The sequence below is a fragment of the Aristolochia californica genome, unplaced genomic scaffold (genome assembly GCF_029961685.1).
Source record: "Aristolochia californica isolate CCGP_79_NKW_82.1479 unplaced genomic scaffold, dmAriCali1.0.hap1 SCAF_4, whole genome shotgun sequence".
Lineage (NCBI taxonomy): Eukaryota > Viridiplantae > Streptophyta > Magnoliopsida > Piperales > Aristolochiaceae > Aristolochia > Aristolochia californica.
This window is the reverse complement of record NW_027182103.1, coordinates 7,054,076-7,072,948: the sequence shown is the minus strand read 5'-3', so window position 1 is coordinate 7,072,948 and position 18,873 is coordinate 7,054,076. Positions and strand designations below refer to the sequence as shown.

At 41.5% G+C, this 18,873-nt stretch overlaps 1 protein-coding gene and 1 pseudogene across 2 annotated transcripts in view; both read left to right on the top strand.

The window, feature by feature from the left end:
- LOC137963070 (ubiquitin receptor RAD23d-like) overlaps positions 1 to 2,655 on the top strand; it is a 14,289-nt pseudogene extending 11,634 nt beyond the window's left edge.
- Positions 1 to 18,873, top strand: part of LOC137963052 (DUF724 domain-containing protein 2-like) — a 20,038-nt gene extending 1,165 nt beyond the window's left edge. Inside the window, exons 2-5 of one of the 2 annotated variants that reach the window (XM_068810234.1) lie at positions 16,159 to 16,268; positions 16,574 to 16,748; positions 17,288 to 17,377; positions 17,676 to 18,873. In XM_068810234.1, the coding sequence (XP_068666335.1) occupies positions 16,167 to 16,268; positions 16,574 to 16,748; positions 17,288 to 17,377; positions 17,676 to 18,484 (1,176 nt within the window). In that variant the 5' untranslated portion in view covers positions 16,159 to 16,166 and the 3' untranslated portion in view covers positions 18,485 to 18,873. The remainder of the gene's footprint in view (positions 1 to 16,158; positions 16,269 to 16,573; positions 16,749 to 17,287; positions 17,378 to 17,675) is intronic. The other variant, XM_068810235.1, reaches the window with a different exon arrangement.

The window sequence follows — 18,873 nt, the reverse complement described above, 5'->3', positions numbered from 1 at the left end:
GTAAATACTTGTCTGTAACTTGTTTAACATTGTTACAACTTTAGGCTCTCATTATGAGAGGTTTTGAGTAAGCAGGACGAAGAGAAGTAGGGAGAAGAAGAGTGTTAAGACCTGAAGATTAATGGAGAAAACAACATGACAGAGCAAGAAGGAGAACTTGTGTACAAGAGAAAGAGAGGAGAAATAGAAAGCTTTTGCATGCAATAATACTCCCCAAGATGTGAGTTTGACTTTTATGCAACGTAGGAAGTTCTTTTTTTTTTTTTTTTTTGAAATGATGCTGAATTTTATTAAGAGAGAGCTCCAACGAGCAGATTACAAGGGGGGAAGCCTTCTCAAACAATGAGAGATTGTTGGAAGGTTCCAAATTTTGCCAATTTATCAACCAAAGAATTGGCTGATCTAGGAACGAGGTTCAAATTACAATGAATGAATAACACAATGTTAGCAATACAATCAGTGATTGGTCAGTGGCGCCAAGGGGGGGAGCTATCTTTTGAACACCAGTTAATGACAATCTTTGAGTCTCCTTCGATAAGCAGCTTGCCATGGAGACGCTCTTTGAAGATTTGGAGGCCGAATAGAAGAAAACTTACTTCAGCAGTATTTGAATTAGCAATACCCACCGACCCAGCATAGGATAGAATAGGGTCTCCACTGCTGTCTCTAAAAACACCACCAGCTCTAGCCGGCCTAGGACAACCTAGAGCACTGCCATCAAAATTGAGTTTGATGCAGTCGTAAGGGGGAGGATCCTAGGTGGCCATGACCAGATTCCTGTAGGGCCCCACCATATGCGCGATCAAACCCCAATTTTCCCGAAGGGAAACACTCGATAGAGAGGCAAACACCTTCCTAGTATGTAACCAACTCGAGATAAGGCCCACTGCCTGAAAAGCTGTATTATCCGTGGTGCTAGCCTTGGAGTTGAATCTCCGGTTATTTCACTTGAGCTATAGGCACCATGGGACATGCGCAAGGCATGCCAAGAGAACTGCAATCCAACGTCAAGTGGGGAGTGGAACTACAAAATAGGAGCACCACCGATCTCCTACTTTCTCGGCAATGCCAACTACCCCTTTCAATTACACCTTTGCCACCTTCTCACTTATTACAAGAACGCCACATGAATAACATGAGAGGAAAAATAGAAAATTAAAGCATAAAGTAGGAAAAAAACATAAGTACATGTCATCTCACTTCGAGATCGAAGTTGCGCCCCGAAGAGACGGTTGCTCATGTCAAAAATCAAATAGAAATCATTCATGGCCAAGATGTTTATCCAAGTGCATCACAAATGCTCATACATCAGGTGAAGGTTCTTAAAGATTCATCTACTTTGCAAGAAAACAATGTTTCTGAGATTAGCTTTCTTGTCATTATGTTGTCAAAGCCCAAGTGCTCTTCTATTGGAACTTCAACAGCATCATCTGCATCTACTACACAGGCTCCTCCTGCAACTTATACACCTCCAACACCAGTACCTCAAGCTCCTGTCACCAATGTGGCTCCACCTCCTGTCGCTCCTGTTCCTGCACCAGCTCCAACTCCCGTTACTACATCAACAGAGCAAGATGTGTATGGTCAAGCAGCATCAAATCTTGTAGCTGGCAGTAGCTTTGACCAGACACTTCAGCAAATTCTTGACATTGGTGGTGAAAGCTGGGATAAGGATACAGTTGTTCAAGCTCTACGTGCTGCTTTTAACAACCCAGAAAGAGCTATTGGATATTTGTATTCTGGCATTCCAGAACAAGTAGATGACGCCCCTGTGGCTCGAGCTTCTCCTTCTGGACAAGCCACTGACCCACCAGCAGACCAGGCACCTCAGCAAACACAGCCTGCTGCAGTTCCTTCCAGTGGGCCTAATGCAAATCCATTGGACTTTTTCCCTCAGGGCCTTCCCAGTGTTGGTTCAAATTCTAGTGCAGGGTCTCTTGATTTTCTGCATACCAGCTCCCAGTGCCAGGCATTGTGAGCTATGGTGCAGGCTAATCCCCAAATCCTACAGCCTATGCTTCAAGAATTGGGGAAATAAAATCCTCACCTTGTGAGACTCATCCAAGACCACCAAGCTGACTTCTTTCGCCTGATCAATGAACCTATCGAGGAGGAAGAATAGGGTTATGGACTTAGTCTAAACCCTCCCCCTTAAGCTCTATTTATTGATGCTAAAAGTACCAATATTACAATTATTCCCTTCACCCTAGTAAGAGTGAAGAAGAGACAAAAAAAATAAACTAATTACATTAATAACACTCCAACTTATTCATATATTCCAACAAACACTACTCCTCAAGCTAAGATGTAAATGTTGTGAAGTCTTTGCTTGTTTGCAAGATCCTTGAACTGTCTGCCGGCAAGGGCTTTGGTTAAGATGTTTACAGTCTGATGTTGGGATGTTCGGAAGAAATGTAGGGGATGTAAATCTCTCTGAAAACAAGCGGAAAGTTGGCAATGCCTACAACTGGTTTGTGTTAAGTTGTGGAGCCTAATCAATGCCTTACGCTGAGTCTGTACACAAATCAACCTAACTTAAAAGAAAGAACATAAAAGAAAAAGAAGAAGAAAGAACAAAAGAACTAAGAGAAGAAAATGCTCTTTTGAATTGAGTGAATAAAAGACTTGAGAAACTCCCTATTTATAGATGGGAGACTAGGGCAATTTCCAAAAAACTCCTATGTGGGACTAACATTGGATGCCCCTAGCTTGCAAGGCAAGTTAAACCTTGGATTCTTCTAGATCACGGGCTGAATTGGAGTCCTCATCCCTACAAAATAGGGAGGAGGATGTCCTTAAAGATAAGAATTGAGCCACCTCCTTCCCTATTTTCTAGGTGGTGCCAATTCCTTCTTTTAATTACAATCTTTGCCTCTCTTCCTCACTTATTGCAAGAAACTCAAATTACATGAAGAAGAAATAAAATAATACATGTCTTCAATAGGAATAATTAAGGAAGACGAGTTTGCAATAAAACTCTATGAGTTGGACCAAGAGACTCATATTAAGATAATCTGAAGGTGCATATTGGGTATAAGAGCAAGTTGCCTTCTTCTTAGCAATAGGAAGGTCATCATCAAATGGAAGAGAAGAATATTAATACTCACTAGATTCAACATTTGCATCCAAATCAACATGTTAGTCATAGTCTGAAGTTGTATTTGTGTCACCTCCAAGCACATTGTTCTGTACTTTCAACACTATCCTCCTCTAGAGCGCTGACAACTGGAGCAAGCTCATCATTCAATATGGGCAAGAATACTAGGCCTCTCCCCTTGAGGTGCAACCTCCTTGACATTATACGATTGAGATTTAGAAAAGACAACTTTCCGACTGGCATAAAACTTGTAACTAGATCAAAACATGTGTATCCTTTGTGGATATTAGAATAACCAATGAATACACATTTGACAGCTAGAGGATCAAGTTTAGATCGATTAGAATCTCCCATATGAATAAAGCACAAACATTCACAAACCCTTAAATATAATGAACCAACTTCTCCCCCATGTCTAAGGAGTTGAAATGGAGCTTTAAGACTCAACACTTGGGATGGAATTCGGTTAATGAGATATGTTGCGGTAAGTAAAGCATGACTTTGTGATTATCTAGGATATTATGAGTAAACAATAAAGATTGTTCAACTTTTAAGAGGTGTTTGTTTTTCCTCTCTTCTATCCCATTTTGTTGAGGAGTATAAGTACAAGAAGATTGATGAATACAACCAAAACAATGGAAGAATTGAGTAAGAGATTTTTCAAAAATACTCTGGGGCATTATCAGATCGAAACACCTTAATTTTCTTGCCAAATTGTGTATGTATCATGAGACAAAGTATCCGATTAACATTTGAACTTCACTATGAGATTTAATCAGAGTCAACCAAGTGTATCTAGGCAAGTCATCCACAAATATAATGAAGAATTGAAAACCATTTATAGAGGCAACTAGCTATGGACCCCACACGTCAGAATGAATAATATCAAATGCATTAAAACTTTTTTCTATTGGATTTTGGATGCATTGATCTGGTCTATTTGGCAAACTCACATACTTCATGTTCTATGGAATATAAATTCATTGACTTAAACAATTCAGAACAAAGAAATATAAGGAGCCTAAAGGAACATGACCCTATCTGTTGTGCTACAAAGAAATAAAAACCACACTCGTGTTGTTAGAAGAGGAGTGATGGCAACGGAAAGTACCTCATTCAAAAGGTAAATTCCTTGTTCACGACCAAGCCCTATTTTCTGATTTGTCTGTAGATTCTCAACAATACAATGAGAGAGAATTCAAAAAATAACAAGGGAGTGTGTGATTAAAAATTCGAAATGAGCCTCTGCGCGCCCAAGTGCGCAGATGCGAACCTGAGTGCACGTGACCCTTCGCTGGTCACCATCCCCACGGCCGGCGACCGGAACCCACAACACCGGACCTCCGATAAGGCTGCAGTCACCTTCTCTGACGCCGACCGACGGGACGACAACACCTTGCCGAGCAGATACAGAAGAGTTCCTTCTTCCAGACTCTAAAGAAATCCTCCTAGACGATTGGATCTCTCAGACCTTCCCTCCGACGAGCCTCCTGAACCTTCGATGGAAGGTTTTGACGCCAATTGGAAGACAATCTCCCGGTGAAAGAAGAGAAACCATCCTTTCCATTTTAGTTATGAAAAAAGCAGTGTTACAGTGGAAAGAGTCGCTTGGAGCTCTGGTCATGTGATTCGCATCACCTCTGACGTCGGATTGAAGATGTCTTTTGTTTGTGTGCCAATGGAAGCTATCTCGATGTGAACTCTTTCTGTGGTCGAAGGGAGTGTCACGTCGTGCATCGATGAGGATCCACAGTGCTTGCTAAAATCTACACTCTGAGGCTACAAACTCGGGATTTGGCTGGAAGGAGCTCGCCGAAGTCCTCCGGAGCTTCTCTCGGGCGCCGTCTCTAGCAGGGGGAGCATCCATCTCCGGCAATGCTGTGCAAGCCTTCCCTCCGCATCATTCCGAGCCCCACCAGAGCCAAATCACTCCCTCGAGCCCACCCCTCATACCAATCATCCCCCTCTTCCCCCTGAAATCACCCTTTTCAGTACCTCAGAACCGTTCCAACTCACCACTTTCTAGCACACCCTCTCCACTCTGAAATTTCCAAAACTATCCAAATCCCTCCCGATTTGCCCTACGAAGGGCGACAAATTTTGGCCTGTTCTATCTTAATTCGCACATTCCCTGGTATCATCAAATCCTGCATCCTTCAATGGCTGGTTGACGAGCTTCACCTCCCTATACACCCAAAATTTCCTACCTCAACCCCCAATCCTGGATTGTCCATTTTGGAATCCAGCAAGAGTCTTGTGCGGCTCTTGCTCTCACACCCTGCTCCCCTTTGGGCATCACTGGAATATCGGAATGGCTCACTCGACACCTTCTAGTCAGTACGGGCAATGGGTTACTGTCACTGGCCTCCCTATGGAACTATAGGAAAAAGAGGTTTTCACGAGTATCATCTCGGAGTTCGGTTCCATAATTGCTCTGGACCCTTTTACCGAGCACTGGCACTGTCTTGATGAGGCCCAAATCCTCATCAATCCTCTCTGTCCTTATGAAGGACATTACTTCTGATGCATTATGGTGGACAATACCCGTTTGTGGATCCGCATCGTTTTGGCTGATGTGGAAGACTTTAGGAATGTGATCTCGAGCACCATAGTTGAACCTTGAGATACCTCACAGTCAGTCAACACATTGAGAGCAGTACACCCTATCCCCGTCTCTCCCTAGCAGATTCAATCTCAACCAAGCAACCATGCAGCTGGCATTGATGCTATTCCAGCTGTCCCCTTGATAGTCCCTCCCACTAGTTTGCCACACCACCCACCCCCTGGCTCACCTCAACCCACCACAAAAATGATCCCCACTAGAATATATCCTAGCCTCCAGCTACCTCCAGCTGCCATCCACCCTCCCGCCATAACCCCAGAAATAACCTCACCCCCAACTTCCCCTCTCATTGAGATCCCCACGTCTCCTATAAATCACCCCCGCAACCCTCACACCCCTCAAGCCATTCCCCAGATAATGGACTCTCTCCCTCCTTCACCTCCGAGAAATCCCCACCCTAAAAACTACCTCTCTGATGCTAAGTCAGGGACCAGTGAGCTTGCTCCCCGTGGCCGAACACAAAATTTCTCTCCTCCACCCCTTGCCACTTGCCAGTGCCGCAATAGAGGCCAACTAAGACAACTTCTCTAGGGATGGCCTAGTGCTACTACTTGATACCCCTGCAATCCAGAAACAGGGGGTTTCATCTTTCTGGAGCCGGGTGAAAGATATCAGAATTTTGTGGCTGCTCTCCAGACAAAACAACCTAAATATGACCCAAAAACCTAGGCCCCAGATAGTGGAACTTGCCAAGGTGATGGCCACTATCTTCATGGAGCCTCTCACAGGAGACAACCACCTGTCTGAAAATTCCAAGAAGTAGAAGAATGATCAATGATTATTCTCTCCTGGAATGTTTGTGGAATTGGGTCCATGCGATACCGCACATCCATTCGTGACCTTGCCACTACCAAGGCAAACGTTGCTCTGCTTCAAGAAACCAAGGCGACTTATCTACCCCTTGGCTATATCCACGAATTGTCGCTCCTCAAGGAGCCCAGATGGGCCTCAATGGATGCGGTGGGATTGGTTGGCGGCATCCTAATTATGTGGGACACCAGTATCATCGACGTGCTAGATCGTTGTTGTGGCACCTACTCCCTTGGAATTAAGTTGAGAGACAAAGGTTTGAAAACATTTGGTGCCGAGTGAGTGTTTCTGGTCCTACTAGACACAATGAGCGACAACTCTCTTCTGGGATGACCTCTTGATGACTTGTCAGAAGTGGCCTATTCCTCTAATGCTTGTGGGCGACTTCAACGTTACCCGTTTCTGCCATGAGAAATCCCCGCCCTCTCGGAGAATCAAATGAGGCTATTTGCAAACTTTATTGGTTGCTGGGACCTGGACGAGATTATCCTATCTGGAAGGCCTTCACCTGGTCAAATGGTAGACAGCCTAACTGGCTCCAGCTATATAACAATGTCATTGGCAAAGTTCTCAATCGAGTTGTTTCTGATCATTGGCTGATTATGGTTGATACCCACTTCGGCAGTTTCCTCGCGCTCCCCCCCCCTGATGTTTCAGATTTAACAATGCTTGGATGGCAGATCCCTCTATCCAATTCTTCTGGCAGAGGTTGGTTGTTGTTGGCCTGAGCGGATGGTCTTTTACAATTAAGCTCAAGTTGCTGAAGCCGTTGTTGCGCTCCTGGGCCTCCACGAGAAAAGGTCTCTTCCTCAGCGGAGAGAGCCTCAACTCTTGCTCAGATTGCCTTTTTAGACTCAGAGGAGGAGTTTAGAGGCCTCTCTTCCTCGGAAATAACCCAGAGATATGCCCTCCAAGGGCAACTGCAGTTCTTCGCTCATAGTGAGCTCGTGTACTGGAAGCAGTGAGCACGATTCAAGTGGCTCTCAGATGGGGATGCTAATACTAAATTCTTCCATGCAGTCGCCTCTACTCGAAGAAGAGCCAATCGCATCGCTACACTCAACATCAATGGTGAGACCACCTTGGATCGATCCCTTATCAAACTCAATTTTGATGGCAGTGTTTTAGGCTGTCTTAGGCCGGCTAGTGCAGGTGGTGTTTTTAGAGATAGCAGTAAAGTTTCTATTCTCTCTTATGCTGGGCCGGTGGGCACATCTGACTCAAATACTGCTGAAGTGAGTGCTCTTCTATTTGGCCTCCAAATCTTCAAGGACCGTCTCCATGGCAAGCTGCTTATTGAAGGAGATTCAAAGGTTATCATCAACTGTTGTTCAAAAGATAACTCCCCCCTTGGCGCCACTGGCCTATCATTGATTGTATTGCTAACATTGTGTCCTCAATTCATTGTAATTGGAATCTCATCTCTAGATCAGCCAATTCCTTGGCTGATAAATTGGCTAAATTCGGAACCTCCCAGCAATCTCTCATTGTTTGGGAAAGCTTCCCCCCTTGTAATCTGCTCGTTTAAGTTGTTGATTTCAAAAAATTCATCATCATTAAAAAAAAAATCAATGAGAAGGGTAAACTATCATGAAACAATTTAGTTGTTTGGTGAGACTACTCATAGACAACAAATTTGTGATCAAGTTTGGAACGTGTGATGTAGATCAAAGGACTGAATGAGATAAGGAAATGTTCCCCTTTCCTGAAATGACAGAAAGAAAATTATCGACTGTCCTAACTTTGTCTTGACCAGAACAAAGAGAATTAGTAGAAAACAAAGAAGAGTTACATGTCATACAGTCTGCAGCCCCAGAATTAATAACCCATGAATGAGGAAAAGAAACAGAATGATAGGAGGATATGTTACCTACTTGGGTTGAACCAGAAAACAGTGACTGTCCTTCAATCTTGGAGTACAATTGTCTGATTAAATCATCAGTTTCAGTTGGAACAACAAAACTAGAATTAGAGTCACTTGTAGGTTCAAGAACAAGTATATCTATTGTGTTTACGTGTGCTTTCCATTTCTTTTGCCTCTATCTTTTTCTCTTTAGGAAAGGATTGTTTCAAAGGTCGTTATTTCACACCCTTTCATACGACAATGTGTACAAGGCTTCAGCTGTTCTCCTTTACCCTGCATTAAGATAAGAGGAGAATTCTCCAAAATAGAATTATTAGTAAGCTCAGGTTTTATAATACTTTCTGCCTAGCCTCCTCACTCTATATCATGAAGTAAGCAAAGTCAATTTCTGGATGAGGATCTTAACCAAGTACTTGACTCCCTCATAGTCTCAACTTTTGGATTCAAAACTGTTAAAATCTATACACCCTTTGTTTCTTAAGCAATCCAAGGTAAAGTTTCCTATCTTCAAGGCCATTTTATTGATGTATACTGATCATATTCAACCCATAACTTCTGAAGTTTAGCATAATAATCACCGTCTTCTTGCCCTGTTTCAAATTTTCATGGTTATTGCTGATTTTATTGGCCCTAGCATGTATTCTCCACCCAACTATGTATTAGCTCTACATCTCTCTAGCAGTAAGACTAAAAAGTATGGTCTTTCTAATGCTAGTGTTTAATATTCAAGCCATAACTTGACTATTTTCTTGGTCCCACATATCAAAGGTTGGACTCAATGGGTCAGGTTTCTTTTCTAGATGAAGGATGTATAAAAAATTAAAGATCCAAGCAGAATTAGCCCATTCAAGGTAATTTGGGCCTTCCAGTTTCACGAAGGTAATTTGGGTGGTCAAATGGTCATGACCCTCATTCTTAAAAACTGTTTCAGTATCAAAGGCCATCAAACCACACACACACACACACACAAAAATAAAAAATAAAAAAATCAGCTTCTAATTCGAAAAGAAAGTCCATAACCACAAGTACAAACAGAGCCAAATTCAATCAGCCAATTCAGCATACATTCACTAGTGCAGAAAATAAATTTATCATAAACTTCACTAGCTACTCCTTGCAAACTACCAAAGAAAAATTGTTGAGCTTCTATGCTATAAATCTCGAGCACATAATTGAAATATCTCCCTCCACCAAGCAATCAAGACAGAACAACACATGCGAAAATCATATAGCAAAAACAATCACGATAGAACATACTAGGAGGAAGACACAATCCAAAACTTTGCCTAATGCCCAAAATTAAGCTCCACTCAATGACAAATATTGTCTAAATATCTCTGGCCAGATAAGCTTCATGACCTGACCCTTAAACAACCATCGAGGGTGAAATAAGAGAGGCAAAACTTTCTCTCTGTCTTTATACTATCATCCTATGCAAGCAAACTTTCTACCCACCGAGGTGTTGTCTTGATTTCCCAGAATTATGGAGAAAAAATAGAGTAAAAAGAATAAATACCTTAACCGATATTCCTTTTTTTTATTGCTTTGATACCATGTTAAAATCAGAAGATTAATGGAGAAAAGAATGTGAGAGAGGAAGAAGGAGAACTCGTAGAGAAGAGACTAGAGATAGAGGAGAAATAGAAAGCTTTTGCACACAAAAATACTCCCCAAGACGTGAGTTTGCCTTTTATACAACTTGGGAAGTCTTGCTTTAATTCAAACAAACCAAGTTGAAGTGGGGATGGAAGAATTCCACTCTCCTACAAAATAGGATTTAGGCGCCACAATCTCCTGCTTTCTAAATGGTGCCAACCACCTCCCACATTACACCTTTGCCACTCTCTCACTTATTGCAAGAAAGCCACATGAATTACATAAGAGGAAAAATATAAAATTGAAGCATAAAGCAGGCAAAATAAATCTACGTACATGTCTTCAACATTGAGGGAGAGATAATGAAAGAGAGAGAAGCTTATGCAAAATCAGTCCTTTCCTCAATATGGAGGGCTCTATACCTTCTGTTTCCAAAATTTCACTCAGCAAGTAGATTCTATGCAGGCAATGGTAGATCGCTCAAGTTTTGGGAAGACTTGTGGATAGGACAGGAGCCCTTGTAGGCTGCATTCAGAAGTCTTTTTCTTCTCATGACTCGCAAAGACATATCAGTAGCAGAAGCTTTTGCGGGGGGGGGGGGGGGGGGTGTGGGGGGGTGGTGTTCCGTCCTAGAAGGGGACTCTCGGATAGTGAGGCTTTGGAGGCTAGTCGATTGATGGACCTTGTTGCTTCTTTTAAAATCCGTCCTTTGGAGCTGACAAGCTTATTTGGTGGCCGGATTTAAAAGGGTTCTTTCACGGTCTCATCCGCATACGGCTTTTTAAACGGCGGTAACTTGGCTTGGAGGGAGAATGAGATCAATTTTATATGGTGTCTATGTGCCCCTCCAAAGGTAAAATTCTTCATGTGGAGTGCCTATCAAGGCAAAATTCTCTCGGCAGCCATATTGAGAAGAAGAGGGCACCTCTCCGTTGATCCCTTGTGTCCATTCTGCAACTCTGAAAATGAAACTACTAACCACATTCTACTCCATTGTAGTTTCTCGTGGAAGGTGTGGATCAACATTCTTGGAAAGTTTGGGCTACAATTCTGCATGGCGGCTGATCTACTCTCGTTCAGTAAATCTCTCATGGGTATCGCTATGCCGAGTCTTGGAAAGATGATGCTCTCTGCTTGTTCCAGTTTCATCCCGTGGGGGCTTTGGAATGAGCGCAATAGAAGATGATTTGATGCAAAAAGTGAATCTTCAGACTGGGTTGCAGACAGAGTGGTAGGTCATGTATCAACTTGGCTTTTAACAAAGAAAGCATTCTCTCCCTATCTGGGTTCGCGAAAACTGGAGAAATTTGGCTTTGATGCACATTGGTTTAAAAAAGCCTCCTTTCATGCAAGAATGGACTCTGCCTGATCCTGGTTATCTCAAGTTAAACTTTGATGGCTCGTCCCTTGGTAACCTTGGTATCTCTGGTTTCAGAGGAGTTATTTTAGATCATTCCGAAAATCAGCTCTTCAGTTATGCCGGCCCCCTTGGTATATCCAACTCTACGTCTGCTGAGTTACATGGTCTCCTCTCCGATCTTCGTGTCTTCAGAGATAAATGTAGGGGCCTCTCCATATTGAAGGGGACTCAAAAGTGGTGATAGGATGGTGTGAGAATGCGTCTTCTCCTCTATGGAGGCATTGAGATACTTTTAAGGAAATTTTAGAAATTACCTCAATTGTTTCTTGTATTTGGACTCACATTCTGAGAGCAGCAAATTCGGCGGCAGATGTGCTTGCCAGGCAGGGAGCTACCCTACAATCGCTAGTTGTAAGGGACATGCTCCCCCAAAATTTGTAATTTCTCATTTTTTTTTTTTTTAAATGATGCTGATTTTTATTAAGACAAAAGCTCAAAAGAGCAAATTACAAAGGAGGGAATCCTTCCCATACAATGAGAGATTGTTGGGAAGTTCCGAATTTAGCCAATTTATCAGCCAGAGAGTTGGCTGATCTAGGAATGAGATTCCAATTACAATGCAAAGAAGATACAATGTCAGCAATACTATCAGTGATGGGCCAGTGGCGCCAAGGGGGAGGCTGTCTTTGGAACACCAACTAATGACCGTTTTCGAGTCGCCTTCAATGATTAACTTGCCATGGAGACGGTCTCTGAAGATTTGGAGGCCAAACAGCAGAGCACTAACTTCAGCAGTATTAGAATCGGTAATGCCCACTGGACCCGCATAAGAAAGAATGGGGTCTCCATTGTGACCTCTGAATATACCACCTGCTCTTGCTGGACCAGGACATCCAATAGTACTACCATCAAAATTTAGCTTTATGTAATCACTGTGGGGAGGATCCCAAATAACCATTCTAGGAGCTCTGCTAGGGCATGTGAGCGATCAAATTTCAATTTTCCCCACGGGAAATCCCTGAAAGAGTGGCAAAATCCTTCTTTGTATGAAACCAACTCGAGATGAGGCCGACGACATGAGAAGCCGTGTTGTCTGGGGTACTAGCTTTGGAGTTGAATCTTCGGTTGTTCCGCTTGAGCCAAATGCACCATGGAACATGAGCAAGACAGGCTAAAATAATTAACTTGCCCAGCCGAGGAAGGAGAATCCCTCGAACCATCTCAAAGGTGCCAAAGAGGACCTGATGTAGCCCCAGTTGGAGTCCGATTTTTTGAAATATCTTCATCTAAACTTGCCACGAAAATCCACTGTGTAAGAGGACATGCTGGACTGTCTCTTCGCACTCACCGCATAGGGGACAAGAAAGATCGGGGGCAGTGAAGCCTCTTCTGTGAAGGTTGTCTGAAGTAAGAATTTGTTCTCTGATAGTTGACCACACGAAGAACTTGATTTTGCTTGGAGCTTAGAGTTTCCACACCAGATTTGCCTTGTGCTCATGAGGACTATAGTCTTGCTTTCTGATATGAGAGTAAGCCGAAGTGACAGTGAATCGACCATTATTATTGGGCTTCCAAATCATCTTATCAATTGAGTGCTCTCGAAGAATAGTACTGCTGAGTTTAGTAAGGAGAGAACAAAAAGCCAACGATTCCTCATCATTTAATCCCTGACGAAACTGAAGACTCCACGAGTGATCACTCCATGAATCGGCCACAGAGCAAGAGAGGTTGTTTGCCACCCTATGCAGCCCCGGAAAGTCCTCTGAGAGAGATTGGGGGCCACACCATTCGTCCGACCAGAAGAGAAGGGTCCTTCCGTTGCCTGTGTGAAATGCGGTAGCATCTCTAAATACTGGAAGGAGCTTGAAAACTGATTTCCATATCGGGGATAGGAGGCGAGCAGTGTCACCCTCTCTCCGCCATGCACCCGAAAACTGAAGGTACAATTTCACCATATTCTTCCATAAATTGTTGTTAATACATCTTTTTCAAAAAAAAGCAGATGCGAAATCAGAACAGAAAGGGAATGAGAGGAATCAGCTTTTTATGGACCTTAATTTCTCATTAATTAGACATAATTATGATGGACAAAAATAGCCCTCATTAATTCAATTAAACCAGGGGCAAAACATATTAAATAGTTAACCCAGAGCTATCTCTATTTGTCTAGTGATATTCCAACATTCTCCCTCCAAGCTGGGGCATATTGATTATAAGTACCCAGCTTGCAACACACTTTGTTCAATTGCATAAGAGTAGAGTCAATTCTTTGTTGGAGACTATTTTAACTTGATTCTTGGATGGAACATATTTTACCTCTTAGAAAATGCTTTGCCCGCTTATAAAACATATAATTTGTAGTAATTGAAATTGTGACTTGATTGTTAAAATGTAAATGCATAAATTTTTCTACAGGAAAGTGCATTTATTGTAGTAGCCTTTAACCACAACATTTCACTCACAACATGATCCATGGGTCAATATTCAGCCTCAACACTGGATCTTGCCATAGCACTGTGCTTTTTACTTTACCAAGTGACCAAATTTCTTCTTGCTAGGGGACAATACCTCAATATATACTTATTATCATGGATATCTGCCCATTTGCATACAAATATGTTCATCTGACTTGCATGACAGTTCTTGCTCGGGAGACTTCTTTATGTATCTCATAATCTTTTCCAATGCCAATGAGTAAAAAACTCAAAAGTTATGCATATGTTGCTAACTCACTAGAAACATGATATCTCATTGTGAGTTAAATTAGCTTTTCTACTAACTTTCTCAAGCAATTAAGATCTTCAAATACCTTGTCTCCATCATATTCAATGGTCAGCCCGACATTAGGATCCGTTAGGCATCAATAGGCCGACAACCTAATATCCTGATCTCTTTGAGTACCCAATTCTTTGGGATAAGACTACTCCAAATTATGTACCAGTCCAATTTTGAGGAAGCATTTAGAAAACAAAGATTTTTGTTTGAAATTGTTCTTGTAGCTAAGATTTCACTTTCCTTATCTCATCTTTGTCACTCCCAGTGAGAACAATATCATCCATATATATTGCCATAAGTACTAACCCATTGCTAATGTTTTAACAAATACTGAGGGATTTGCTACATATGGCTTGAATCTGAAATCCATCACTACCAAATTGACTTTACCAAAACATGCATGTGGGCATTGCTTCTAGCTATAAATCGTTTTGTTCAACTTAAGATTTTCTCTCCTCCAACCACATGCCCTGGTGGTTGTGTCATATAAACTTCTTCTCGATCACCATTAAGGAAGGTATTTTTGAAATCTAATTGGTGAAGAGCCAACTGTAATTAGCAGCAATAGAAATAAGCACTCTGGCTGAATTCAATTTTGCCATAGGAAAAAAAGTTTCAGAACAATCTTAGGCCCATATGTATGAGGGTATCATTTTGCAACCAACGAATCTTTTAGTCATTCAATAATACCATTAGACTTGTGCTTAATTGTGAACAACCATCGGTAACCCACTGCTTCTTTACCTATGGGAAAATGTGCCAAAACCCAAGTATGATTTTGGTACATGGTTTTCATCTCTTCTTCCATGCTGCCTTCTGCCCCAGATGATTAAGGGTCTCTTGGTAGGTCTTTGGAATAGAAATAGAAGTAGACAACAAGGCAAGCAAGAAGGAGCGGTAATCGGGAGATAAATGGTGAGTACAAACAAGATGGGAAATAGGGTGAGAAGTGTTGGCAGTGTGTTGTCTACACGATCTCGAAGTTTTATGTGAAGCAATGGGTCAATCATCTAAAGACGGATCATACACCACTGGGGGACATAGATAGAAGAACTCACCTCAATGGGATCAGCAGACCGCACAGGTGATTGAACAGGCTGGTGCGAGCACTGGTGTCTGTTTTGTGTCTGTTTTCTCTGTTGTGGATGGTGGATTTTGCTGCTGCTGTCTCCAAGCAGAAGTCTTCAAGAGGGGAAATTTAGGAGACGTAATTCTGTAATCAATGGGCACAGCAGGTTTAGGCAGAATATCTGGAGTTGAGATTGATGGTGTTATAACTGATGCAGAAAACAGAATATGAAAAACATTAGACCAAGTCAAACTTGAAGTAAGAGGCTGAGAACAAGGTTGAGTCGAGATCGAGGGTCAGTTTTTGACTCAGAGTGAGCTTACCATGGCTGTTGCAGATCTTCATGAAGAGAATAGCTTGAGCAATAAATTAGAGACCCTAAAACCCTGCTCTTCATGTTACAGCTTTGGGGTCTCATTATGAAAGGTTTGGACTAAGAAGGAACCACGAGAAGTAGAGAGATTGAGTGGAGAGAAGAAGAGTTTGAGAGAAGCTTGCTTGAAATCTGAACAGAAAGGCAATGACTGGAATCTATCTTCCCTCGGCTCTAATTTCTCATTTGTAAGACATAATGACAATGGACAATAATATCCTTCATTAACTCTCTTAAAACAGGGGCAAAACAGTAATTAAATAAAAAAAATCAGAAACTAAATCATTAACCCAGATTTATCTCTCAGTGATGTTCCGACGAACATGATGCTATGTAGACCCCCCAGTAGATAGCTTGGACAGACAGAATTTGGAAAAGAAAAAAACATGCCCCACCCAATCATATGGTGAGGCTATTTATTATGTTATTTGTCTGAATTTCAGGATAGTGTCACAATCAAGCACTCAAAACTGTGATCAGAATTATTATACTACTCGTGTGTTGTCTCTACTTCGCAGATTCTGGATACAGTGATGAAAGATGCAGTTGATGAATTAAATGATGAAATATGCTCTCAATCTTTTGATGCAGATTGCAAAATGCTAGGGAGACTGGATCATCCAGAAAAGTCATGTAAAGGTGAAACAGTAACAGGAATGAAAGCTGCTGACAGAGAAAGTGATCATAACTCTAAAATTCAGGTATATATAATTGTAATTGTGACTTTATTCCTCAGCAGATGTTATAAGAGCATCAAGACTTCATGTTTGGTGGCTTGCCAGTTGTAAATTACAATATAACCCCTTCTTTTTTGGGTGCAATATATGAATTTAAACAGAACCAGTCTATTAGGAGATTAAAACCTTTATCTTTCTGTACTAATGAGAAATGCACAATGTGAGAGGTTGCATGGGGCATAGAGATGCATGCGATAGTTCTTAAGTCTTTGTTCTTTCACTTTTAACTTTGGCTGCTATTTTCACATGGTAATCCTTTGATTGTGCAGGCCAGCATACTAGAGGGGCAAGGAGGAACAAAGCAAATGGGGAGGCATTCACGAAAAAGAGGAAGACCAAGGAAGATGAAGCCTGAAGAGCTTGAGGTGCTAGAAGGAACAAAAGAAAGAAGGGAGCCTTGGATAAGGGGAGAGACAAGACGGAAGATAAAAGCCTTAAAAAAAGGTGGGTAAGGTTTTGAATTGAGACATTTTCTGTAATTGTTTGCTCAAAAGTAGTGATATTCTTCCTGCTTTAGTCATGAATTGGAAGACAATAGTGATACCTATCACAGGAAAGTGTAATAGACAAAATATATGAACAAGAGGAAGTCTTTTGTGTTATATGGTTGTAAAACGGATCGAATCCAATGAACAAGTATGAGTTTCTTATTCTCAAACTACGTTTGTAATGTCACATAAGAATAGAGAGACAAAGAAGAGTAAGATTTAGAGAAAAGCATGCATGTTTTCGTGAAAGGCTGAAAGAAAAGAACCAGCTCTCTTCTTAGCTCATATTCTCTTTTAAACTCTAATTAGGTTTAACACATTATTTCCATAATACCAGAAATACCCCTCAGGAGCTAGCTCAGTTCATCTATATGACTCCTCTCTCACATATAAAAACATAAAATGAGACTCACACTTCCTCAAAATGGTGTTGTTGGTTCTCCTATATGTTGTGTTGTAGTTAAGTTAGATGAGAATCTTCTTGGTTTGTAACAGGTGGGAAGCATAAAGCTTTAGGAAAAATGATCAATGAGGTTATTGTAGGGCAAGATATCTCCATCAGTGATGCGGTCAACAAAGTACCTGGTGAGTCTGACGGAGATATGAAATTCTTTGTAGTTTGTCTTATTGATTTACTGATCCCTCTTCTAAGAAAAGAGTTTAATTTAGTTGTCTTCGTGCATGCCATTCACCAACATTGCTTTTGGGAGTATTGATCAATGTGCATGCATCAAATAGCTTGCCCATTAGTTGAATCCTCCAGCAAAGAGCATAATGAGATTAACAATTTGGGTGGGGATGATGAAACACGACGTAGTATGTTGGATTGATTTATTGATCCCTCTTGTTGGAGAAAAAAATTTATTTACTTGTCCTTGTGTAGGAGACCTACCAGGAGTGGCTGAACCGAGGATTTCTGACAGATTGTTAGGCCGTGACTTAGGGATGGTGCAATCAGATGTAAACTCCCTGAAACCACAGTTGAACATGAATTTGTTTGGTTCCAAATGTAATGGGATAAAAGCTCAAATTAACACTGGTCTACAAACTTCTATGATAACATTTTTGGATAATCCATCTTGCAATGAGCAATCACCAAACAAAACTCAGTTGAGTTTTGTGAAGACCTCTTCTCTATGGGAACTTCTTGGGTCTATGGAAGTCTTCAAGAGAATGCCTCAAAAGCCTCATTTCCATCCTTTGGAGCAATACACGAAGGACTGTCGTGAAGGAATGGCAATAGCACATATGGTGAACTTCGTCAATTTGGTGAGTGGGGTGCATGATGCAAGGTTTGATGATACTGTTAGTCTTAAGAATAAGTTGGAACTCCTGCAGGAGCTGGAACAACATGGATTTTGTGTTCAACCATTACAAGCTCGCATTGAAGCATTGCTTAGACTGAAGGAGAGACATGGAGTTTTTGAAAGTGAGTTAAATAAGATAGAAACCGAAGTTCGTGAACAAGAGCATGAATGGGATGACCTTGACATTGAGATCATTAAACTTGATATGGATATGGCGGTGCTGAAAGAATCACTTGCCCTGTTGCGGGAAAAAAGAGCTCTTATTATTAGTCAAAGCGAAATTGGTAAAACTGACATTTTGAAGTGGCAGAAGGAGATACAAGTGATCAAGGAGGATTCCTTTGATGCCAAAAGAGAGTTTGAGGCTATAGTTGCAACATGTTGAAGTAAAACACACTATCAGGCATGGTAACCGCCGTTTGAAAAGAAAGAAAAAGATCCTTGAAAAACAAATTTGCTCTTCATTGTTTTGGTGGGCATTCTAAGGTCATCAGATGATTTGTTTTTGCTACCATCTTTTGTTAATGGTAGCAAGTGTTTTTTCTTTATGTCTGTCTTCTCTTGCTTAGTTGATTTTGCTGACTCTACTGGATAGGAGTCATGTTCTCTATGCATCTTTTTGCATAGTTAAGCAGATAGTTGTTTGGTGGAAGCTTGCAATGTAAAAGGGCACTTCACACGAGAACTGGTAGTGGTTGTAGTCTGTGGTAAAGTGCAGTAAATAGAAAGGGGTTTTTTTATGTTGGAAATCTAATAACCCCAAAATTGACAAAA